At 32.3% G+C, this 26,433-nt stretch overlaps 3 protein-coding genes and 1 long non-coding RNA gene across 4 annotated transcripts; all 4 read left to right on the forward strand.

Moving 5' to 3' along the window:
- The first annotated feature begins 123 nt into the window (after positions 1-123).
- Positions 124-13,503, forward strand: LOC125868357 (uncharacterized). Its single transcript, XR_007446727.1, has 3 exons — positions 124-293; positions 4,340-4,523; positions 13,370-13,503. It is a non-coding gene; the product is annotated as an uncharacterized LOC125868357 (long non-coding RNA).
- On the forward strand, positions 7,699-9,369 carry LOC125868352 (zinc finger protein 3-like). The gene has a single exon (XM_049549006.1). The coding sequence runs from the start codon at positions 8,370-8,372 to the stop codon at positions 9,276-9,278; it is 909 nt and encodes a 302-aa protein (XP_049404963.1). The 5' UTR covers positions 7,699-8,369; the 3' UTR covers positions 9,279-9,369.
- Positions 11,321-12,213, forward strand: LOC125868353 (zinc finger protein 3-like). The gene has a single exon (XM_049549008.1). It carries the CDS (start codon positions 11,329-11,331, stop codon positions 12,202-12,204), a length of 876 nt encoding a protein of 291 aa, XP_049404965.1. The 5' UTR covers positions 11,321-11,328; the 3' UTR covers positions 12,205-12,213.
- Positions 13,504-20,674: 7,171 nt separating the features above from the next.
- On the forward strand, positions 20,675-25,667 carry LOC125868345 (alpha,alpha-trehalose-phosphate synthase [UDP-forming] 6-like). The gene is made up of 4 exons (XM_049549000.1): positions 20,675-20,869; positions 21,602-23,792; positions 23,878-24,151; positions 25,129-25,667. Exons 2-4 carry the CDS (start codon positions 21,784-21,786, stop codon positions 25,417-25,419), a joined length of 2,574 nt encoding a protein of 857 aa, XP_049404957.1. The 5' UTR covers positions 20,675-20,869; positions 21,602-21,783; the 3' UTR covers positions 25,420-25,667.
- Positions 25,668-26,433: the final 766 nt, after the last annotated feature.

Here is a 26,433-nt window from a genome sequence, read left to right on the forward strand (position 1 = left end):
ATGTGTCGTAAACCCAAACTTAACAAAATAATTAAAAAAACTTACTTCATATCCCATCTTCTACTTTATCAAAGTTTATATTCCCCTTTTACAAATTACAAAACTCATTCTCTATAAAAGCAAAGCTAATTTGGATCTCACAGTGATTAACCGTTGCTTCACTATAGACCTTCAGCTCAACGGAGAAACTATCGACGACGAAGAGCGCCGCCGTGCCGTTATTGATTAACTGCTCAATTGTACCTACCGCCGTTAAGTCTCTCCGTTACTCCACCGGATTTCTTCTTTCTCCGGTAATATCTCTAGTTTGATTTGAATTGGTATTCAGTTTTTTTCTATTTATGATGAATATATACATGTAATTGAGGTATGTATAGTTGTTAATTTCCTCTGTGAACGTGAAATTATTCCCAATTTATGCGGAAGAAGTATGGAAGAGAGGTGATTAGACACGGCATGGTGCAATTTCAGTTTCCATGACCTTATATTGGAGGTTACGGAGGATATGGATTAGGATAGAGGATTAGCAGTTTGTTGAGCATTGTTTCGTATTTATTTACATACTAGTAGTATTACTATTATAGTTTCTAGTCCTTTGATTTCTGCTACTATCTGTTGTATTTTGTATTTCGATTATGCACTTTACTTATTTCTTTTTTCGAATGGCTTTGAATTGATTTTCCTTGAGCTAAGGTCTATTGAAAGCAACCTATACCTCCCAAAGTATGGTTTGGTCTGCGTACATTCTATCCTCCTCCTCAGACCCATTCGTGGGACTACATTGGGTATGTTGTTGTTTGTTGTTGTTGTAGTGTTCAATAAAGTGAGAGGAGCTTCTATGAGGTCTTAGGTTCAAATCTCACTGGAGCTTACAAAACTGTGGATGATTTCTTATCATTATTCGATACTTGTGCTGGTAGGAGTTAACCTTGCTGGGAAGAATGAAGGTAGCAGGTACCCAATATAGTCTAGGTGCATGAGTTAATCCAGAACATCACCCTCGTAAAAAAGAAGTGTGCTATTTTAGAAGGTACAGAGTTTATGAAATTAGTTTGACTTATATATTATATAAGTGAGGATGAGAAACAAATGTTGAAGTAATGGTTGAAAAAATAGTTTGAATATAGAAAAAGAGAACGTACTTGAACGTTATAAAAGTCGTCGTCATCAACCATCATATGTATATATATGAATATATATATTTTAATATTCATGTGGTTTCAGCAATTTATCAAACCATGATGGTTAGATGTAAAAAATCAGTTATTTAAATGTAGCATAATGAATAAGCCTTAATGTTTGGTACTACATTTGCTGCCATTGTCTTTTGTTATTAGCTAAAGACTATTTTGATACAGAGAAATTGTAGATCTTTTGAAACAAATTGTGGGCCTTCAATCATCATGGTGCTACACCTATTAGCTGGTGCATTTGGAGTTTTGACATAGAGAATCAACAAACCATCTTGAGTTGCTTTCTCTCATTTTATCCATCATGTGCTATTTGCACCCTCTCTCTGATGTCATCGTTTCTATTATTGACTAATCTTGTATGTTATACGTCTATTTAAGTATAAACGTTTCTGTGAAACTTATATTTTGAATGTATCAGTGGTTAAAGGCCTATAGTTTACTTCTGAATAATATTGTGGTTTCACAACCATCTTATGGAACTTATCTTTCACTTTAATAGGTATCCTCCTATTGTGCAGCACTATTACAAGTACTCCTCCATTTCGGCCATCCTAATTTAATTTTATATGCTAAATCTTCATCTATCTTGCCATTTTCTTGCAATATCTAGTGCATTACATTCAAATGTGTTTGTAAATATTAAAAAAAAATATATATATCACATGTTTTTTTGGGAAGATTCATGAGATTTATGCGATTACACTTGGACGTCAAAAAGCTTCTTTAAACAAAGTGCATTCCTTCAGGCTTAGATGTTTCTTTAGGATTTTTGTTTTTTGGGTTCTGGCTCTATGTTGCTCGGACTGTTAAAAAATATCGAAGGTTGCGTGTCGGATTCTCCAAAAATAGTGCATTTTTGAAGAATCTGACACAGGTGCGACAATAATTTTGGAGAATCCGAGAAACATAGTTGGACCTCCTTTATATATGGTTCTAATGTATTGGGTCTATTTATGTGCTTTAAGCCTTCTCTTGAAAAAGGCCGTATGAGTCTGCATATGTAGGTGTAAGTTAGCTATCTTGTATCATCATCATGCAATTTTGTATTAAGAGATACATGTTGCTTGAAAGAGGGCCCTCATATATATTCTTCTGCAATAGATATTATATCACCTGTCTTAGCAAAACAATCAATAGCTGAACTGAGCATTTTGCTTTTGATGGGGCGGGAATGGCCCATTGGAATCACTTTCTGTTCCGTCTTTCACGTGCACAAGAATATAGACAAGGAACACTCTCTTGGATCCTTATGTACTTTACCCTTTATGAGCTGTTTAACAACAAAAGATCCTCACAAGAGACGTCACAAGCTATAAATGGCAGTAATAGTAAGAGTTAAGTACTTCAACTGCTACCTGGTGCAAAAAGAGTAATTTAAATTAACTCTTAGTCCTGCTTAATATTAGTTTTTGGAAGTGTTCCTTAGCAGCATAAAAGTCTTTTCAATGGATATTTCCTTCAACTGCTCTCAGGGGCTGCAACCTCGCTGGCAGAGTACCTCCTCCATGAGACTGAGCAAATTTTGACTAGTTTATTTGCTGCATACATCACCCTGTTTCCCAACTTATTTTTGAAAAGGTCTTTCATGCAACTATCCTAATCTAATCGTGCTAATTGATGAGAAAATTAGCCTGTATTTTATCTCTCTGCATTAATTGCGTGCAAAGTGACAAAATAGCATGTTTTTCCCCATTGCTTTGTGGTAGATGTCATCTCAAAAGTCTTTCTGCTGTACTATTTTTCTCATCTCTCGAATTTTCTGAATCCTTTCTACTATCTTATTCCTTATGTTCTGGTTAATTCTGCAGATTCTCTATGTCAATAGAACTGAATTCTAGAGTATAATAGGTATCTCGTTTTTATCCTTTTGAATCTGAGTTAACCCCAAGAACATCTAAAATTGCACAGAATAAGATGTTGGCAAATTCAACTTTAGACACATTTACTTATCAAAAATGAAAGATCTTTAGAGTTTAGACACATTCTTGTTACTGATATTTAACTCCTGGAAGAAAATCTTCTTAACTAGAATTCTGCTAATTGAAAAAATGTCACTAATACTTCATTGAACATAAGACAACTACAAAGAGGGGAAATGTCATTTGTCCAGTATAATTGTTTTCAAGATTTTGGAGCGTCTGTAATCTAGTGTATGCATTGGATCTTATCTATGTTTCTGATTAAGTAAAACTTCATCTTCACATCTTCTCTGATATGCTGCGCTTCTTCTAATCAACGAAATAGATAGAACTCACTTAAAGGTTTCTGACATCTCACCTGGCTGCCTTGGGGATGCGCATAAAACACTCAACACTGCTAAATCAGCATTCAATTTGCACTGTTGCTCTTTTTCTTGTGTGTGGATAAGGTGTTCTTCATTTCTTGTCTTAGAAACGTAAAGAAAGATTTATTTTCCTGTTTTATAAACATCTCTCTTTGTTATGTTCAAAAGTATGTCTGATCTTAAACAAATTTTGATAGATAAGCTATGCATTTATCCAGAAAACTTCTTGTTGAATATGTCAATTCCGATGACTAGTATTGAAACATGCTAAAGAATGTCCCCTCACCAAACTGTATTAGTTAGAGGGACATACTCTAATTTTAAAACTAATCTGGCCTAGAATATAGTTTCATGTGCTGTTAAAAAGGACAATCCTTATGTTGGTTTGTTCGCTGTTGATTTTAAATGGTGTTGCCAAGTGGCTTTTGAAAGAACTTGTATGCCTGCATCTCTGTTCTTATGCCGAAGTACTTAATTTCTTCTTTTTCTCCAGAGAAATCGTAATAGGGAGGAGAAATCCGATCATTTAAAAAACTTAGAAATGTTAAGGGGTCAGAAAACTCTAAGAATTACTTCTTCACGACAGATTCTGTTGATAATTACTTCCTACTATTATTTTCAAACCATGAAAAAAGTGCATATTAGAGGATGAAAAGATCATTTTAGATTACAAACAGCTATAAACTATGCCTTTCTGGTAAATGCTTATAGAAGAACTTAGTACAGTTGGAATTGGATAAAGAAACTGCCCATTGAATATCACAAACAGACTGCACATTGATACATCTTTAAGTAATATAGATAGCTTATACTTTATTTATCAACTGCTTATTCCTATAAACTATATTGTTTCAAACAACAGATAGTCTGTAATTGCGGCAATACAATCAACATTCATACTTAAAACTTCCCGTAACCTTGAGCTTGGATCATTGAGAGCAAGAAGAAGCACTTGGAATCGCTTTAGCTGCATGGAGGTGGCTGAGGATTCTTGGGTTTCATTTGATCTGCAGCAGGACTGGGGCCAAGCGTGAGTTCAAGTTCAGGTATTTGATTAATTCTTGCTGCTGCTAGTCTCTGTTTAAGCTCAGAATACAAAGCTTCGTTCTCCTGTCTGAGCCGTTGAGCAGTCTTCCTTAGCCTGTCATTCTCCTGCATAATCTGAATATTCCGCCAGTACAAGTCTAAATTCTGTTTCTCCATAACTTGCTTGAGTTTGCCTGAAACTGGAGAAACCATTAAAAATTATGAACAGTTCTGCAAGATATATTTTGAAAACATAGCCTAACAGATTATGCAAAAAGAGAAGATGATGTCATAGTAAATTTTTCTTATCTACATATGCATGACATAAGTTTATACGCAGTATATTGACCAAAATATTGCAGAAAATTGATAAAAAGTTCCATAGTGATTTATTTCTATGGGAAAAATAAGATGGACTAGTAAATGTAAAACGATGAAAAATTGGATTTGAATCTAGCCCTGCTTTGTCTCATGAAATTTGAGTCATAGAAGGCAAGAGTCAGCGGATATTTTAGAGGGTACTCTCGATACACTTAGCAAGTAACCAGCTTCAAAGAAGGGAAGCAATTTTGAGACCAATGGAAAGAAGGAAAACTAGTTTTGCAAGAAAAACTTGAAAGTTCTTTGTGTAAGGACACTTACTTATGAATAGAGAACAGGCTCCGAACCTTAAGATTCAAAAGCTATTAGAGGGCAACTGGTTTTGGTTGGAGTCTCTTTGATATTTGTGCTTATTTATACTACTATTTTATTACTTTTACGGATGGACAAAGAAATACTAGAAGCAGCACACGAGAATGGCACTTGTAGTTCAAGAAAGGCTCCCGAAACCAATTCGCAAAGCCCCCTTTATTCCTCCTTTATTCTCACATAAAAAACACGTCACATTTTTAGTCAAGAAGACGCTTCATCGATTATTCTGTTAGAAGGAAAGAAAATTGTTGCTCAAAGTGGTTTTTGCATGTGGATTTTGCTTGTTTAGTTATGTAAAATTAGTTATAAAGCAGCATAAAGGATGATATTCCTGAAGAAGCAAATGCTTGATCAAAGGGAGAAATAGCATGGGAGACAGCGAGAACTGGGGGGGGGGGGGTGAATTGTGAGATTTTGATATTCATGAGAGGAACCTGAATGTAAGTAGCAAAAGAATAAGAATTCAGTGAATTTAACAGAATCAACTCATACTTTTTAAAGCTGATTTGCCTAAGCCATGAGTAGATCACAATAATTATAAGGAGTAGAATTTTGTTACTGTTAATCTGGCTAGGCCATGTTGTTTTTGGCAATTACAATACAAGAGAATCCCTCCTTTTTCGGAACATAACTGATTAATTCATTACACCTATTAAAGAAAATAATGAAGTGGTTAACATATATGGTGTATGGTAAACTCTATTGAAAGTGAATAAAAATTAAAGAAGTTGAAAGAAAATCTTGAGTAGTTAGTAAGTATGGATTCAAGTATTATTTTTGTTTTGGAGAATTACTTGAATTCATTATGTATTACTTTCTTTGTTTTTAATTTGGAGAATATTTGAAAAACAATGTTGGAACCTAATGTTTTGTGAATATTATCTCATTGTGACCTCTGGTCACGGGTTCAAGCCGTGAAACAACCTCTTGCAGAAATGTGGGGTAAGGTTGCGTACAATAAACCCTTGTGGTTCAGCCTTTTCCCGTATTCCGCGCATAGCGGGGGCTTTAGTGTACGGGGCTGCCCTTTAGATTTATCTCATTGTGATTACAGAAATGTCTAGACTTTCAAATTTTTCTTTGGTTTAATCATATGGTATTTCAAATTTGTTGGTCTGATTTATTTTGTATACGTGTTGGGTAAGCTAATTAAGGGAGGTAAAATGCTCTCTGTTAAGAAGTTCTTCATTCCTAGGGTCCGAACTCGAAACCTCTCGTTAAGGGGAGTTTTCATTACTGGTGACAATTGGCTCCTTCAGTACAGTACAAATATAAAAGTGGAGAAGTCGAGAAAATATGTGTAAATATTCACATTATAAAAGGGAATTTCATCATTATAATTTATATTGCTAATTATGTTTCGACTCATAGAAGTTGTTGTCGGTTGTTATTGTTGTTTTACTCGTTATAGGGAACGGATTTCAAGGGCAACAAAGGCCCTTAGATAGGACTTCATCTATGGCTAGAAGAGATTTTCTTTCTATTATTGTTTTACTCGTTATAGAGAGCGGAATTCAAGGGAAACAAATGCCATTAGATAGGACTTCATCTATGGCTAGAAGAGATTTTCTTTCTATTATTGTTTTGCTCGTTATAAAGAGCGGAATTCAAGGGAAACAAAGGCCCTTAGATAGGACTTCATCTATGGCTAGAAGAGATTTTCTTTCTATTGTTGTTTTACTCATTATAGAGAGCGGAGTTCAAGGGAAACAAAGGCCATTAGATAGGACTTCATCTATGGTTAGAAGATATTTTCTTTCTATTATTGTTTTACTCGTTACAGAGAGCGGAATTCAAGGGAAACAAAGGCCCTTAGATAGGACATCATCTATGGCTTGAAGAGATTTTCTTTCTATTATTGTTTTACTCGTTATAGAGAGCGGAATTCAAGGGAAACAAAGGCCCTTAGATAGGACTTCATCTATGGCTAGAAGAGATTTCTTTCTATTGTTGTTTTACTCGTTATAGAGAGCAGAATTCAAGGGAAACAAAGGCCCTTAGATAGGACTTCATCTATGGCTAGAAGAAATTTCCTTTCTATTGTTGTTTTACTCGTTATAGAGAATGGAATTCAAGGAAAACAAAGGCCCTTAGATAAGACTTCATCTATGGCTAGAAGAGATTTCCTTTCTATTGTTGTTTTACTCGTTATAGAGAACGGACTTTAAGGGAAACAAAGGCCCTTAGATAGTAATAGGACTTCATCTATGAATAGAAGAGATTTTCTTTCTAGTAGAACTCATCACTAAAGTTGTTAACTAATTCTAAATTTTGAGTACTCATAGAATCACCCTGAGCTATCATGAACTCATATTAAAAAAATACTCAAGAGAAGAATAACACTCCAAAAGCTCCTTTGAAGAGTTTCAAGAGGCCGTACACGTAGATTATTATTTTTTTGAGCGAATACGATAAAACTCCCCCTATATTATCATCTTTTGTTAGTTTTACACCTAAACGAAAACTATTGAATGTTCATAGAAACTCCCCCTTCCATCGCCCCAAACTAGCATGAACTCATTATGTCAGGTGGCATATAGTCAAGTTTGGTTCAAATTTTAAAAAATTAGATGTACTAATATTTCAAGCCATAATGATCACCTTAAAAAGGAAATGTAAGTAGTCAATGTTTAACCAATTAAAAGTTAAACTTGTAATAAATTCAATATGTAAGTATATACAGCTAGAATTAATTAAAATGCAAGATATAGAGTATCAAATCTGGATAGAGATACCTTTTAGAGAAAAACAGTAACGGATCACTACATTATCACTAAACTTAATTTTGTTAATAAATTTATTTATATCCATATAAGATGGCTCATTTTAAACTCAAAATAGAACTCAATAAACGTGTGATAATAAGACAGTTAATCTACATCTTACCATTTTGCATAATAATTATTAATAGAGGCATTTAGTTAAAGCAAAGATATGATAAGCTTGAAATATATTGATGTAATTACTATTTCTAGCAAGTTGATATGATCTTCTAGTAGAACTATGAGTTGGTTGTTTGAATTTGTAAATTTTAATGCCATGGAATCATTAATTTTCCATATTTGGAGGATTTTGTATTTATAACATTGTCTATTTAAAAGATAATATTCTCTTCATTCTTTCATCAAGTTAATTTCATTTCAAGAACATAAACATAAGTATAGAGAGACAAAATGGATGTTTTTGCGATGAAAAAGCCATCTTCTTTTGAGGCTTCTAGCATATCGGCAACCTCAGAAGAATCTCATGAAGTTGTCACAAACACTAAGAAAACAAAAGAAGAAGTTGTGGAAGGCTCGCAATTGAAGCCATATGATGTATCATCTGTTGGTGTACGTCTTGATCTCAAAGATCATGATGGTTACAACAACAACATAAATACTAATTGTTCAAATCATGAACTCAATCTTTTTAGTTCTACTCCGGCTCATGCTAGTGAGTCTTCCAACGAGGCAAAGCCCAAGCAGAGGCGTTCCTCGGATGCTAAGACTTTCTCTTGTAACTTTTGTAAGAGAGAATTCTCCACTTCCCAAGCCTTAGGGGGACACCAAAATGCTCATAAACAAGAGAGGGCATTGGCTAAAAGGAGAAACGGTCTTGTTGATGTTGTTTCACCTTTTGTCCCTCACAATTATCATCCCTACTACAATCCCTACTCAAATTTCAACTCGCGCATACCATTTCATGGTTCTTTTGCTTCTCGATCATCGCTTGGTGTTCAAGGAGATTCTCCTGCTATTCTTAAGCCTACTTCCTATCAGAAATGGCCATTTTTTTCCAGCTACAATTTTCCATTTAACCCTGAGAAGTGGTCATCATCAACATCAAGTTCATCATTTTTTAGGACAGAAAATCTCCAAGAAAATTATAACATGGGTAAGATTGGAACAGGAAGTGCTTCTTTGGAGAATTCCCCTAATTTTGAGAACAAAAAAAGTGGAATGGGTTTCAATTTAATGAATTCACCCATTGATGTTGATAATCTTGATGGAAATAATTATACGAAAATGAAATTAAGAGAGGAGGAAGAAGAAAAGAATAATGAAGAAGAAGAAGAGCTTGATTTGAATCTAAAGCTTTAATTTACTTATTGCTTTTGACTTATTTTGTTATTTCATGAAGGTTTAATTTTATTTGTGCATTGTATTTATTAGAAAACATGTGATATATGTCAAGTCCCATTTTCTTGTAGTTTGATTTGAATCACTCTCTTTACTTCTTTTTTTCTTTCTGGATAGTTGAAGTGGCTTCGTATTTGTTGGAACAAAGAGATATGTTAAATCTTTAAATTAAGACCATGATTGTTTAGTGTTAAAAACATTTATAGTATATTTCAAAAGGAAAACCAAGATTTCAAACCGCATAAGTGAGTGATGATGATCTGAATTGAGACGAAATTATTGTTAATATTGAGTCATGACATGCAAAATCTTATTTCGGAATATGGCTTTAATTCCCACTTAGGATCAAAAGTATGGATCCAAGTACTATTATTTTTCTTTATTTTTGTTTTGGAGAGTATTTGAAAACAAGAAGGAATTAGGATGTTTTGAGAATTTTAATTATCACACTTCAAAAGCTCCTCCAAAAGTATTTTTTTAGTATCAGCACACGTAGAAAAGAATTTAGGTGAATAAGTTAACTCTCCTATTTATAATATCACTGTTTGTGAATTTCATATCTAAAATTAGGTATCATATAAACTCCCCATGTCTCGAACTACCATGAACTCATTATGCCATGTGGACTCATTGTTAAAACTTTTTTCATTCTCACACACCTCTCAATAAGTTATTTCAAATATTTTGTCATACAGAGGAATTTTCAACCTAAACAGAGTTAAACTTAATGTGGAACAACAAAAAAAAAACTTAATAAAATTGGTCACCACATGATTAGGGGTGTTAAATGAGCGGGATGAATGGATGAGTTAAAATTAGGCGGATCAATGTCTTCCCCAGAGTTACTTGAGGTAAATGTTAGTCATAACTTTAACCTGATCAATTCTTATTAAGTTTTAGTTATTTTGTTTAATTTTTTTTATAGTTTGTTTAAGTATATAATAATTCAGTCCACACAATTCAGTCTATTTAAAATTTAGGCAGTGAAAAACCTTGTTAAAATAATAGGGAAGATATCATTTTTAAAGTTGATTTGGGGTTCATATATTCACATATTGAATAACTTTATCGAGAAATATCATGAGCGAAAACTAAAAATTAAGTTATCCAATAAGCTAGCCTATTAAGGCTGAATATCTATCGATTTATCAAGACTTACATTGCTTAGCATTTCTACCGCTAAATTTAAGGATATTTTAGTCCGATTTTTTTTTTCTATTAAACTTAAAAAGGTTATTTTTGAATCGTTGTTAAAATTATCAGGATATCGTATTAGTAAAATAATGCATTCAATTGTGGAAATATCTTTGTAGAAAGAATTTGTCTATTATGTGCTTAAATATGTAAGTAATGTTTATGGTATGAGAAAAAGATATTGGCTTAATGCTGTGAGATAGCGTATAGTTAAAAGTTTGATTCAAAAATTTTAAAATCAAATTTCAAAATCATAATACTCACCTTAAAAAGGAAATGTCATTAATCAATTTCAATTGTTTAAACTTGTAAAAAAGTTAATATGTAAATATATACAGCTAGAATTAATTAAAATGCAAGATATAGAGTATCAAATCTTAATAGAAAAACAGTAACGCATCACTACATTCATCTAAGGATTATGCACTAAACTTATTTTAGTTAATAAATTTATTTATATCCATATAAAATGAATCATTTTAAACTCAAAATAGAACTGAATAAATGTGTGAGAATAAGACACTTAATCTCCATATTACCATTTGTATAATAATAGTGACATTTAATTAAAGCAAGATATGATAGTTTGATATACATTAATGTAATTAGTATTTCTAGCAAGTTGATTTGATCCTCTAGTAGAACACCCCATTAACTATGAGTTGGTTGTTTGAATTTGTAAATTTGTAACGCCATGCAATCATTAATTTCCCATATTTGGATGATTTTGTATTTATAACATTGTCTATTTAAAAGATCTATCCTCTTCATTAATCTTTCATCAAATTAATTTTCAAGAACATGTATAGAGAGGAAAATGAATGTTTTTGCGATGAAAAAATCATGTTCTTCTGAGGCTTCTAGCATATCAGCAACCTCAGAAGAATCTCATGAAATCGTCACAAAAACGAAAAAGATGAAAGAAAAATTTGTGGAAGGCTCACAGTTGAAGCAACATGAATCATCATCTGCTGGTGTACTTGTTGATCTTAAAGTCCACAACAACAACAACATTAATACTAATTGTTCGAATCTTGAACTCAAACTTTTCAATTCAACTCCAGCTCGTGCTAGTGAGTCTTCCAACGAAGCAACACCCAAACAGAGGTGTTCTTCGGATGCTAGGACTTTCTCTTGTAGCTTTTGCAAGAGAGAATTCTCCACCTCCCAAGCTCTAGGGGGACACCAGAACGCTCACAAACAAGAGCGAGCTTTGGCTAAAAGACGAAATGGACTTGTTGATGTTGTTTCGTCTTTTGGCCCTCCTAATTATCACCCCTACTATAATCCCTACTCGAGTTTCAACTCACACATACCATTTCATACTTCTTTTCCAACCCGATCATCTCTTGGTGTTCAAGGAGATTCTTCCATGATTCATAAGCCTACTTCCTATCCAACATGGCCATTTTTTTCGGGCTACAATTTTCGATTGAACCCTGAGAAATGGTCGTCGTCATCATCAAGCTCATCATTTTTTAGGACAGAAAATGTCCTAGGAAATAATATGCTTAGTGCTTCTTTGGAGAATTCTTATTTTGAGAACAAAATCAATTTAATGAATTCACCAATCAATCTTGACGATAGTCTTGATGGAAATAATCATACAAAGATTGGATTGGGAAAGGAGGAAGCAAAAAGGAATAATGAAGAAGAAGAAGAATCAAAGCTTGATTTGAATCTTAGGCTTTAATTTAATTTGATTTGCTATTTTATAGAGGTTTAATTTTTATTTGCTTTTATTTAAATGTGTAGTAATATAATTCTTATTTTCATGTAATTTGATTTGAATCCGTGAATCATTCTCTTCATCTTTTAAACCCCCTTTTTTTTTTGGAAAATTTGAAGTTTCATGTTAGACTAAAGAGATGTGTCGTTTTTTTTTTTATATATTTTTGTGTCTTTTACTCTTTTTTGTAACTAAACTTTTATAAGACGAAATAGGTCAGTTCAATTTGTGTTAAGACAAAAATCTTTAAATTCAGATTCATGACTATTAAAAACATTTATAGACATAATTCAAAAGGAAAGATAAGATTTTGGACAGAATAGTGAGTTATGATGACTTAGGAGTTAGGACTGAGATATAGTTATTGTTTTCAATTTTTCATGTAATATATTGCACATGTATATATAATAGATCTTGATTATCCTCTTTGCTTTTTCATACATTTACTTTTTCTATATTTTGAACCTCCTAGTGAAAATTCTGATTCCGCTACTATTCTTCCTCTTAGAAATTCTCATCGAGCGGACATATATTTGAAATCCCCAACAATTGAACCATTATCTAATGAAATTTTGTTGCATGGTGTACTACGCTTTGAACCAATTCATCCCTTTTAACTAGCAGTTTGTATATTCATACAAACGAAATTTATGTCCAAGGATAGCTTTGATGGATAAATTGGGATCAAGTTGGTTGAGTGTATATAGTAGCTTAAAGGGCCCGTGGCCACGCGTCGCTAGCTCATTGCGTAGATCGTATGGAATAGATAAGGATACCTCATGGAATTAGCTATCCTACGGCCTACCTTCTTATGAGATGGATAGTCTCATCATTGTGATACAAAATGATTTCCCGAATTAATTAATACTCATAATCAAACGTGGAGTAAAATAATCCTATAGAATATTTTAATATTTTTTTTATTGACTTATCCCACCGATCAAACCACCCCTAACTTTACATTACAAGGAGAGAGTCACTTTGTGTAAATAGACCCCACTATATACAAGGTAACAATTCCTCACCTTTGATTCAAAGTTTTTTTTTTCTTGGGAAATTATTGATTTAATATATTAAACAATCTATTTAGAAGTTGAGATTCCTTTCGTTCCTCAATTTGTTTTAAAAGGAAATGAAGAAGGAATCAAGATAGGGAAATCGAACCTTCACCAATCAGCAATCACCAACCAAGCAAGTAACATTAAGATTTCCCTATTAATCCATTTATGTTGTAGTTCATGTCATATTATTACTATTAATTTATTTATTCTCAATTATTCTGCTCGCGAGTAGCACAAATTGTAGGGTTGATTTCTGAGTTATTATCTCATAAAATTGCTTTTCTTCAATAAATGAATTTTTTGAGCTAATAATTATTAGTTGAGCGAATATTCGAGAAATCAACTCACGAATTATATTATGTTACGATAAAGTAGTTAAGTACGTTTGCTTGGTGGATCAAAACCTATACCTACCACCGGTCATGACATTAGATAGGTTTGTGACACACCCAACACACATATAAAGTTACTGATTCTATTTCAATTTATGTGAAAGTGTTTGATTAAATGTAAAATTTAAAAATAAAAATAAAACTTTAAAAATTTATGATTCTAAATAAGTTTTAGATGGTTATAAATCATATCTCAATAAGTATCATTCTTTTTTAACTGATAAAAAAATTGTCACATAAATTTCGATACAAAAGGAGTTAAAAAAATTGTGGGACCATGAAATGATAGGGCCTCTATAGGGGATTATAAAACTAGCCTATTGTTATCCAAAGTGAATTAAATAGCTATAGTATGCTCCATTTATGGACCATCACTCCTTTTAGTGGAAATTGACTAAGATGCTTTTCTATGTCTTCATGTGGAAATAATTTCATTATCTGTCTCTAAGCTATTGGTTGTTTTTTTTAATCTAAAATTGAAAGAGTTGCTTTGGGATTCCCAAAATAGTTCTCACTTTTATATTTTTTTCAAGTTTTAACAATAGTTGAAAAAGTTACATACAAAACTCTTTTATTATGTTCCTATACATAATATAGGACTTTATCTTAGTGCGATGCTATGTGTTATATGATTTTTCTTTTCAAGAGTATGAATAATTGAGAAACTACCTACAATGTGTAGCGAAGCTTTTAATAGTGTGAGGTCTTTTAGAAAAAACAATTCAAGTTTGACATAAAGTAAACAATATCTACCTTGTTAAGTCCAACTATTAATATCACAACTTATGGTTAGATAGGACGAGTATGAAGAAGAACATACATGTCAAAGGTAGCTTTGAGACGCACAAGAAGGTGCTAAGCTCTGAGCTTCATTGGCCATAAATGATTGGTCATCTGAGTGCACACGGTGAATCTCATAAATTGACTCGTGAAAATAAGCCATATATGTAACTTAGTCAAGGGGAGACCCCACATAGCGAGAGAGAGAGATTTTCAAGTGTGCAAACACAATATCAATTAGTAGTTGAAAAGATTGTAAAGCTATATATAAGATGTAAGAATATTTTTAAATGTCTGAGTTTGAAAAAAATAAACGATAAGTGATCAATTTACTAGTGTAATTTTACAAGTGTAGTCAACAACTAATTTAATGAGTAAATAAAGGGAGAGAGAAAATATGTGTGTGAGAGAAAAAAAATCTTTGACCAAAGAGAGGGAACAAGTTGAAAAAATCATAGGTGGTGTTAGAACATACCATTTTGACATAATTTCAAAGAGAAAGATAAGAATAAGCCAAGTGCCAAAAAACCATGTTTAGTGCTATTAGGAGATGAGAATCTCTACAACTTAGCAAAATTAAAGTGTCTTTGAATGTTTAAAGTGTTAAGTTAGTGATTAGTTTAATTCAATAGAGTTAAAAGAACAAAAGGTGATAATATAAATTGTTATATAATGGAAAAGAGTTGACTATCAACAAATGTTATGATAAGGTAAACATAATTCTTCCACTTTAAATTAGCATTTTTGAGTTCAAATAAAAATGTTTCATTCCTTACTGGATGTTACACGACACAAATCTATATTAGGCAAGATACTAAAACAAGATATTAAGTGGGGAAAAAAGAAAAAAAGAAGAAGAGTTGACTACAACAATGTTTCATTGGTTTTACAAAGTCAAACCCCTTTAGTAAAAGGCAAAGGGAGAGCATAAATTGCTTTTATCATAAAAGATTTGACTATTAGTAAAACGTGTTTTTTTTTTTAAAATGAATAAAAATGCGTTTGTTAATTTAACGACGTTAAATTCATTTCTCACTCAAATAACTCCGGAGTAAAGTGGAAACTCAAAAGATCCTTGGCCCCTCCCACCCAACACCCATTTCTCATATAAGGACCATTTCCAAGAATCTAGTGCCCAAGTTTAATACTCTTGTATTTTAGGGATGTGTGGACTTTGATTAGTACGACTTCTAAAGTCCATTCTTTTTCCACACAATGAGTAGAAGGAAAAAAAGTAAAAATTGTCATTAAATTAAAGCAACTCAAAGCTAGACTTATTATATCCATATAAATTATGATGAAATTTTTGACTATACAAAGGTCCCTTTTACCCTCTAAACTATATTTTTCTATTATTACCTCCTTAATTAATTATTAGAAAGAAAATAAGTCAATTAAAACATATCATATGCATATAAATGTATTTATACTAAATAAAAGAAGAAGAGTTCTAATATCTTATTTCATTTAATTTTTTAAGATCCAAGTCTACCAAACTTCATTGTTTCTCAAGTCTCGAACACAACAATATACAAAGTCAAGAATTTTGAGTAATATGTGCATCTCTTTAAGTTGATCAATGATTCTGCATTAACATATATTGAAATAAGTATTTGAACTTTTAAAAATTGACAAGCACTTGATTTTTTTTAGTTAGGACAAGTAAATAGGAACAAAAAGAATATTATTTCTTTTAAGTTCGGTTGGTATGTCATTTTCACTATAATTCATACTATATAATATTATCAAAAAAACTTATACACAATATAAATAACTCATTTCATTCAAATATGGGTGAAATTCATGTAAAATCTTTAAAATTTAGATAACAATGACTATACTCAACCACCTATAATTGAACGTTGGGCATATATACCTAAAGTTCAAAAAATATACTTTATTCTTTTTTAATTTAAGTATATTTCTTTTCCGTTAAAAAAAAATTACATTTCTATAAGAAGATAATTTAATTTGAAATCCCTCATTTACTCTTAAACTTTGTATCATTTCAAACGATATTATACAAAATTAAGACAATAATGTAATTAAACTTTAATTATACGTATCTAAATTTAGTCATATAAAACTTCAAACACGATAATTATATCAAAATCATGTATCTATGCACTTTGTCTTATTTGGCTATTTAGACGGATAAAAATATCCAACCCACGAGATAATACATTTTGTGGGACCCAATTAGGATAAGGTCAATGTCAGAGAGACAGCTGTGTATATCTTTGGAAGTAGGAATTATCATGTTTTTTTGCTGTTTTGTTTTGGGAATTTGCCACACTGATAGTCCGTTGTTATCATATTTTGCTTCTCGAGAGTTAATTTAATTATTTTTTATAATTTAATAATTATATAAAAAATATTATAGATTGTAATTTCTTTATATTTATATGAAAAAAAAATATGTAATAAGTATTTATTAGAATTTAAACAATTTAATTCTCAAAAAAATGATAAATATTTTTGAACGGAGAAAATATGTTTTAATCTCTTTGAAAAATTATATATCTTTTAACCTCATTTGATATAAATTAAGAGATTTTTTTTAAAAAAAATATAAATTTAAAATAAGATATAAATATTTATATGACTATAAATTATCTTATTAATTATTATTTTTTGCTAAATATAAAGATGTTAGAGTATTTTTTTTTGACATAGACTAAATAATAAAGAATATTATCACATAAACTAATATAGAGAAAATGCTTACGTTGTTTGGAAAACAATAATTTAGGAGTTTTATTTTATATTACACATTTTCAGTTGACATAAAGTTTGAGAAATAAAAAAAATGTTTTTATACACAAAATACTGTAACAAAATTGATGTTAGTACCAATAAATGTATGTATGATGTGAATTTTAAATTGTACTCTCACGTTTCTCTTCAATTTATTGATTGAAAATTGACTTTGTGTTTATCAATAAGTGATGTCAAATTCAATAAAAATTAAAATTATAAAGTCAAATAATTCATCAAAATATAAAAATAGTGACATATACTTAAAGAAATGCGTCACAAAAAGTAACACAAATAACAAAATATTCATTAATATTGCAAGCTCAATAGTCAAAATATTATGTAGGTTGAAGAATATTTGAGTTGAGAGCCTCACTTAAACAAATAAGTTTGTGAAAATTAAATATTTGTAAGTGGAAATTAATATTATCTTAGTTTTATTAATCGTATCATCTCCATGGGCAGATTTAGCTAAGGTATCGGGTGCGGATTTTCGAGAACTCGTATATATAAATAAACATTTATTGGGAACTCAATAACAAAATATTCACTTGATCCATTGATAGTAAAGAAACCTATGTAAGCGTATAACAACAATATAACACATCATAACATCCTCATCTCCTATTATATTTATTTAAAATTATAAATAATTATTTTTAATTATATATTAAAACAAAAAAAGTTAATAACAAAATTCATTAAAAATATTTCTCTTGGTACCGAACACACTTTAAATAATCTAAATATATTTAAAGACAAATTTAACGTTGGAGTGGCACAGCCTTTTTCGTCGGATTTGTCGTCGGAATTAATAAAAGTTTCATTTGGTTCATGCAACAATGCCCCTCTAATCCGTTTGGAACACACGAGGCATATACATTTTTCCTGTCTCAAATTATTTATCGTATTTTAAAAATATATATTAATTATTATTTAAAACAATAACATATTCTTTAAAATCTCATAAAATAGAATCTGAAAAGACTATAGTGTATGTAATTTTTACCATTACTTTTTTAAAATAGAGAATTTATTTTTCGAAATGTCCTCAATTCAAGAAAATTAAAATAGTAACTAAAATTACGACAATAAAAAGAAACATGACAACTGATAGTAGAATAATATTGTGAAACATATAAGCTAGAAATCGTAATAACAACGATAAGGTGCAATCACCTAAATACAGTAAATCACATATAATATTAGATACCAAAATAGGCCAAATTGATGTTCTATACTACGATCAAGTCAAATACATGAATAAGCTAGTAATAGAATAACTCTCAATTACCTACTAACTTTCTATCCTTAAAGTTGCGTCATGTAATATCTAATCATCTTTTCACGATACATTTTTATTAAATATTTACTCTATTGGTATATAGATTTCGAGAACAACATGTTGAGTCTTGACCTTTTGCCCCCTCACTAATAAGCCCTTATTCACACAAATTCAGATTATTTAGATGGTGCGATTAGGATTTAGTTGGATTCTAATACAAGTATCAAATCAAACAAAATAAAATATAGTTTTGCAATGGCCTATTTGTAATTAAATTAACTAGGAGGGCTATTTTGTTGGACCACAAGTACAGGTCCCACATGTTCTCGACTTCAACGAACGAGGTTTCCCTTGTGGATAAACTCGAAGGGTTATGATCCCATGTAACTCACCTCTATGTACTCCTAGGTAATCTGAATCTCGAAATTTAATGACTCGATTAATTTATATGATTAAATTTGTGTTTGAGAAAGTATGTATTTTCGAGTGTTAGCAAAAGCTAAAAAAAAATGAAAAAACAAATACAAATTGTTAAATTTTATTGAGAAACATTTTTAAAACTTAGATTAAACACAAATAACTACTCTGATGTTAGCAAAGAGTATTTAAAATTGATTAGCATACAAATTGCTAATCTATAAAAAGTACTTTTCAAAACTGTTTCTAACAAAAAATATTTTTCAAAATAAAAGAAATTTAAATACTCAATCATTATGATTTAAGAAGAGAAGTTTGAACATAGTATAGAGTATACATAGATTTTAAAGGACCTTGTGAAAAACTTGATCATATTCAAATATGATCAATAATAACTATATACCTAATATAATTTTACAAGTAAAGTCTAGAAAAGATGATGTGTATGCAATCTTATTTCTATCTTGTGATTTGTGAAGATAAAAAGATGATTTATGATATATTCTTGACACAAATAATTCAAATCCTCATCGTATAAATCTAAAATGTACTACTTATCTGAAGCTTTTTCATTTATAATGTTCGAAAAAAATAGAAAAATTTTATCCTATCCTACTACATTCGTAGCTAGTTCTTTTAACTCTTCTATGTCCTTGTACGTACTTTGTAAGCTTGAGTTGTTGAAACTAATGTCTCAAAGCTTTATTAAACTTATGGAAATATCAAAAAGTTAGGTCAAATGGATAAACTTATTATCCATTAAAATTAAAGAGATTTGTGTCTAGACATTATTGGAAGTACCCAAAAAAAAATGTAAACAGTTCCACATGAAAGTAGTTTTAAAAATAAAATAATCCATTTGTCCTCATAGAATAGGAAAGGGACCCTTATTCATGATACCAATTTATGTTATATGATTCGATGAAGCACAATATTATTATTATTTTAAAAAGATAGATTTTTAATTTAGAAAAGACTAAAATAAAAAAAGTGTCATATGAATTGAGATGGAAAAAATATTTTATTTTTTAACAGATTAGTAACTCTCAGTTTTGCATGTTTATGATATTTGTTCGAAATCTACTTGTACAACAGATCGCATATGTCCTGATTCTGGTTATGACTGATTCATCAATGTGTCTGTTTTTGAAGAATATAAACTTTAATCTTATAAATATAGTACTTTACGTTTTTTTACTACTTGAAACATCGATATATTTAACGATAGGAAATCTCTCTAAAGCACCAAAATTGTCCACTTCATTGTTTCAACATTGTGACGAAGAATGTGATATATTAGCAAAAGTACACTTACGTTGCAAAACTTGTGTAAGGGAAAAAGATCCCCTTATTACATATCTATAATTTATAATAGTGGTGTATTCACTTTCTCTGTGTGATCTCCAACTAATCTAAATTTGAAATTTCTAATTAAAAATGATAGAATCATATTCTTTTTTTAATTTCTCACCTGATGTCCGAAGCTCACATTAAAGCCCTGACTAAGATAGAATCATATTCATCACACCGCAACTCCCGTTGATCTTAGTGGTGGTGCACTCACACTCTCATGAGGTCAAGTTTGGCAAAATTATTGGCAATGTCACAACAATATTCAACATTATCTATATTGGAGTATTATAATCAATTTTTTAGAAAACTTTTAATTACAAGTTTTTATAACATAAATAAAGAACCACAAAAACATATTATTAATATTATAATATACAGTCCATCTATAACAGTGTACAGTGTATATAATATAAGCTATATAGGCAGCTTCCACCCATAATAAAGATAACAAAAAGAAAGAAAACACCATTGTTGTAGTAAGCTTAGCTGGCTTTTTCTCTTCAGTCTTCACACTCTACAATTTTCATTATTTTTTTTTCACTTTAGGGTTTCCACTTTTAGGAATTCAAAATGTTCAATAACTGGTAAAATTCTCTTTTCAACTTTTGTTGAAATTCCTCAGTGTACTATTTTGCTTCTTTGCATTTGCTCTATCAAATCTTTATAATATCTGGGGTTGTAGTGGTTGTAATTGTTTGGTTGTGATGTTATGTGCTTCCTGTCTAATAATTCCAAGAAAAAATGTTTTCAATATCTTAGCTGTATTTATGATTTTGAATATATTCTTATTCTCTTTCCATAAAGTTTATCTATTTGAAATGATATATACCCTCATGTATTGCCCACCCCTAGCTTGTGATTCACTTGTCAAGTTGAAATCTTGATGTTATTTTCTTGTACCCTTTTAAGTTTTACACTTGATTCACTTGTCAAATTGAAATCTTGAGGTTGTTTTCTTGGTTCACACAATCTAAAAAAGTTTGTCACAGTTGATTCAGTTGTCAAGTTGAAATCTTGAGGTTGTTTTCTTGTATCCTTCTGAGTTTATGGTTTTTTTTTCTTGGTTCACAAAATCTAAAAAAATAATTGTTACACACCATAGATGTGTTTCACTTGTCAAAATGAAATTTTGAGGTTATTTTCTTGTACCCTTTTGATTTTTTTGGGGTTTTCTTGGCTCACACAATCTAAAAAATTTGTTATAGTTGTGATTCACTTGTCAAAATGAAGTCTTGAGGTTATTTTCTTGCACCCTTTTGCTTTTGGGGGTTTACTTGGTTCACACAATCTGAAAAGTTTGTTCTTGGGTTTTACAGGAAAGAGGAAAAAGAAAAAGGCAGAAGTTGTATCTCATTGATAGTTGATTTGGGGGAAGTTTTGTGAAGTGGGGTTGTGTTTATTTCTTTCTATGTTAGGAGCTTACTATAGAGAGTGTGTGTTTTGGTTTGGTGGACTTGGTGTTGTTAGTTAGTGAAAGGGAATTTTGTTTTAAAAAAAAATGGTGTCAAGATCCTACTCCAATCTGTTGGAGCTAGCCTCAGGTGAGGCTCCTTCGCCGTCTTTCGGGAGAATGAGCCGGAGGATTCCACGTATTATGACCGTAGCCGGGATAATGTCTGATCTGGATGATGATGGATCGGAGAGCGTTTGCTCTGATCCATCATCATCTTCAGCTCAAAAAGATAGGATAATTGTTGTAGCTAATCAGCTGCCAATTAGAGTACAAAGGAAAACTGATGGCAGTAAAGGATGGTTATTCAGCTGGGATGAGAATTCACTTCTTCTCCAGCTGAAAGATGGTTTAGGAGATGATGAAATTGAGGTTATATATGTTGGTTGTCTTAAGGAAGAAATCCACCCGAATGAGCAAGATGAAGTTTCACAAATACTTCTTGAGACATTTAAGTGTGTTCCCACTTTCGTACCACCTGATCTGTTTACTAAGTACTACCATGGATTTTGTAAGCAGCAGCTTTGGCCTTTGTTCCACTATATGTTGCCCCTTTCGCCTGATCTCGGTGGTCGATTTAATCGATTACTGTGGCAGGCTTATGTTTCTGTTAACAAAATTTTTGCTGACAGGATCATGGAAGTGATCAACCCGGAAGATGACTTTGTGTGGGTTCATGACTATCATCTCATGGTACTACCTACCTTCTTGAGGAAGAGATTCAATAGAGTAAAGCTTGGATTTTTCCTGCATAGCCCATTTCCTTCTTCCGAGATATACAAAACATTGCCTATTCGCGAAGAAATCTTACGAGCTCTCTTGAATTCGGATTTGATTGGGTTCCACACTTTTGACTATGCGAGGCACTTCCTCTCGTGTTGCAGTCGGATGTTAGGTATTTCTTATGAGTCGAAAAGGGGTTACATAGGCCTCGAGTACTATGGTAGGACTGTAAGTATTAAAATCCTGCCTGTGGGTATTCATATGGGGCAGCTTCAGCAAGTCTTGAGTCTCCCTGAGACAGAGGCGAAAGTTTCCGAGCTCGTGCAGCAGTATAATCATCAGGGAAGGACATTGTTGCTTGGAGTTGATGACATGGACATATTTAAAGGCATTAGTTTGAAGTTATTGGCAATGGAACAACTTCTATTGCAGCACCCAGAGAAGCAGGGGAAGGTTGTTTTGGTGCAGATAGCCAATCCTGCTAGAGGCAAAGGAAAAGATGTTCAAGAAGTGCAGGACGAAACAAATTCGACAGTGAAGCGAATTAATGAAGTATTTGGAAGGCCTGGGTATCAACCAGTTATATTGATTGATAAGCCACTTAAGTTTTACGAAAGGATTGCTTATTATGTTGTCGCGGAGTGTTGCCTGGTCACTGCTGTCAGGGATGGCATGAACCTTATACCATACGAGTATATAATTAGTCGTCAAGGAAATGAGAGGCTGGATAAGGTTCTGAAACTGGACTCTTCTACACCAAAGAAGAGCATGTTAGTGGTGTCTGAGTTTATTGGGTGTTCTCCCTCTTTGAGTGGAGCAATCCGAGTGAATCCATGGAACATTGATGTAGTTGCCGATGCAATGGACTCTGCTTTAGTAATGCCTGAGCCAGAGAAGCAACTTAGGCATGAGAAACATTACAGATATGTTAGCACCCATGATGTTGGATACTGGGCTCGCAGTTTCTTGCAAGATTTGGAGAGAACATGCAAGGATCATGTGAGACGAAGATGCTGGGGTATTGGATTCGGTTTAAGTTTCAGAGTTGTTGCACTTGATCCGAATTTTAGGAAGCTTTCAATGGAGCATATAGTTTCAGCATATAAAAGGACAACAACCAGGGCAATCCTTCTGGACTACGACGGAACTCTGATGCCTCAAAATGCAATTGATAAGAAGCCAAGTGCTAAAACAATTGAAATCATCAAAACTTTGTGCAGAGACAAGAACAATATGGTGTTCATCGTCAGTGCTAGAAGCCGAAAGACGCTAGCGGACTGGTTTCCAACTTGTGAGAAACTTGGTATTGCAGCTGAGCATGGCTATTTCTTGAGGTATTGCTTCTAACATATTTCCTTGTTATATGTTTTCACAATTTACGCACAGGTTCAAATTTCAAATGGCTCTTTGAATTTACAGGATGAATCAAGATGAAGAATGGGAAACATGTATACCAGAAGTAGAATGTTGTTGGAAAGAAATTGCTGAGCCTGTTATGCAACTTTACACTGAGACTACTGATGGATCAGTTATTGAAGACAAGGAAACATCAATGGTATGGTCTTACGAGGATGCAGATCCTGATTTCGGATCATGTCAGGCTAAAGAACTTCTTGATCACCTAGAAAGTGTGCTGGCTAATGAACCAGTCACTGTCAAGAGTGGACAGAATATAGTGGAAGTTAAGCCCCAGGTATGTACTTTTCTTTCTTGACGATAGCGTTGGCTTGTAGTGGTATTTGCTCTCCTGTAGAAACGGAGGGCATTTTGCAGCAGCAGCAGAAACACTTGTATCGCTTGCTTGCAGACCTGTGTTGCTCGGACTCTTTCAAAAAGTTGACTTGTGCATGTCGGATCCTCCATCCGGCATGAGTGTGACTGTACTTTTGTAGAGTCCAAACAACATAGTTGCAGACTGTATGAGTTAAAAACTAACTGTTGTTTTGCAAGATAGTTGCTTTTGCATATATCTCAGTTTGTTCGTTAGAGGTGGGATGATTCATTTATAAGGTGAAACATTAGGTTTCAATCTTAATGGATTCTCAGTTAGAAAAGCTTAGGAAGTTTCTTTGTTTATAACTCGAATTGGTTGCATATGATTCAATAGACTCTTACAATAGTAATGCCAGAATCCCTACTTGCAGGTATGTGACTCAACTAAAACTTAAATTAAAGACTTTTGAGTGTACCAAAATGCCCTTCGAACTTGTGGTCTTAAACATACCACGTGGAAAAAATAGGATTAAAGAGTTCCCCAAGAAGGAAAGAGACCTTTTTTAAATGGACTAAAAAGGAAAGTAATACAAACAATTGAAACGGAGGGAGTACTTAGTTTAATTCCGTGTTATTTTCTATCTTCTCAGGGAAAAATTTTCTCGAAAAATGAAAAGAGAGGAGTCGAGAGGAATAAACCGTGGGACCTCATATGTGAAACATTTTTCATCTTCGTTTGTGCTTTCTCTTACGTTTCCTTTTTGGTATGATTTCTACGCCGGGGAGAGGGACCAACTGCATTGATCATATACAATTTTGTATTGCAACTCTTGTGTCTAAACCTCACATTTGTAAACTCAAATTTGCCCTCTAAACATTTTAATCCTTGAGATATGGTTAATGTATGGTATTTTGAATGTATGTCTTCAAAAATGTGTTCCTTCCTGGATCCTGCAGGGTGTAAGCAAAGGGCTTGTTGCCAAGCGCCTCCTTAACGAAATGCAAGAGAAAGGAATGTCACCAGATTTTGTCCTCTGCATAGGAGATGACCGATCAGATGAAGACATGTTCGAGGTGATCATGAGCTCGGTGTCTGGCCCGTCCATGGCTCCAGCGGCCGAAGTCTTTGCTTGTACTGTTGGCCGGAAGCCCAGCAAGGCCAAATACTATCTCGATGACACTACCGAGATAGTTAGGCTGATGCAGGGTTTGGCCTCTGTTGCTGACCAAATGTCACCCCAGATGTAGAGGCCAGATGAGGTCTCTCTCAGTTTTCTTGTTTCTTGAGAAGTTGTAAATTAATGGAATTATAGAGAAACTGCGTTATTAGTACTTGAATGTCTCTTTGTTTTCTTGCTTCTTGGTGAGTTGTAAATTAATGGACTATGGAGAAGCTGCATTTTGTTCGGTTCACGCTCACCACATCGGTTAAATTTGTCTCTCTACCGCCACGAGATAGTAGTAAGATTTGTATACACTATCCTTTTCAGATCCCACTTGTGGGGGTACACTACGTATGTTTTTGTGGTTGTATTAGAAGTTCTTGACTTGATTATCCTCTTAAGGGTGTGTTTGGTATGAAAGAAAGTATTTGAATTTCAGTTCTTCAATGTTCGGTTGGTTTGATAAAAGTATTTTTTCTATGAAAATAAGTTTCTTGAAAATTAGGAAAATAATTTTTGTGGAGAGAGTATGGAAAGCAAGTTGCATAAGTGGAATTTCACGTTGATCGTCTCCTTCTCACTTCCAACACTTGTCACCGCGTTCACACTCTCCCATAATATTTGCATAGATTATATTGGATATATATTGTTGTATTAGAAGTACTTGACTTAATTTTTCTCCAATGGTGTGTTTAGGTTAAAAAATATTTGAATTTCATTTCTTTTTAGTGTTTGATTGGTTGTGAAAAAAATAATATTTTTTTTAAGGAAATGAAGTTTCTTGAAAATTAGCTATACAATTTTCGTGGAGACAGTAGGAACAACAAGTTTCATAAGAAATTCTTAAAACTTGTTTTTTCTAGAGAAAATGTTTACCATTATTTTTGACTTATCAAACATGAGAATATTACAAAATATTTCCTAAATTTCTTTTTTTTTCTATACCAAACACACCCTTAATGATGCAAGGTGTTCTAGGAAAAACTTTAACCTAAAGGAGATAATATTATACCATATTAAAAATATCTTTTGTACTATTTCAATTTCTTAGTGTGAAATTAGTTTTTCTCTTTCCATCTTTTCTAATTCTCATATTTGT

This window comes from Solanum stenotomum, chromosome 6, assembly GCF_019186545.1.
Source record: "Solanum stenotomum isolate F172 chromosome 6, ASM1918654v1, whole genome shotgun sequence".
NCBI lineage: Eukaryota > Viridiplantae > Streptophyta > Magnoliopsida > Solanales > Solanaceae > Solanum > Solanum stenotomum.

What these genes read in the sequence shown, in the direction of transcription:
- LOC125868352 (XM_049549006.1), top strand. Translation starts at nt 8,370, where the DNA reads ATGGATGTTTTTGCGATGAAAAAGCCATCTTCTTTTGAGGCTTCTAGC.
- LOC125868353 (XM_049549008.1), top strand. Translation starts at nt 11,329, where the DNA reads ATGAATGTTTTTGCGATGAAAAAATCATGTTCTTCTGAGGCTTCTAGC.
- LOC125868345 (XM_049549000.1), top strand. Translation starts at nt 21,784, where the DNA reads ATGGTGTCAAGATCCTACTCCAATCTGTTGGAGCTAGCCTCAGGTGAG. An exon ending in GAGCATGGCTATTTCTTGAG is followed by an intron (nt 23,793 to 23,877) that starts GTATTGCTTCTA and finishes TTGAATTTACAG; the next exon opens with GATGAATCAAGATGAAGAAT. An exon ending in TAGTGGAAGTTAAGCCCCAG is followed by an intron (nt 24,152 to 25,128) that starts GTATGTACTTTT and finishes TGGATCCTGCAG; the next exon opens with GGTGTAAGCAAAGGGCTTGT.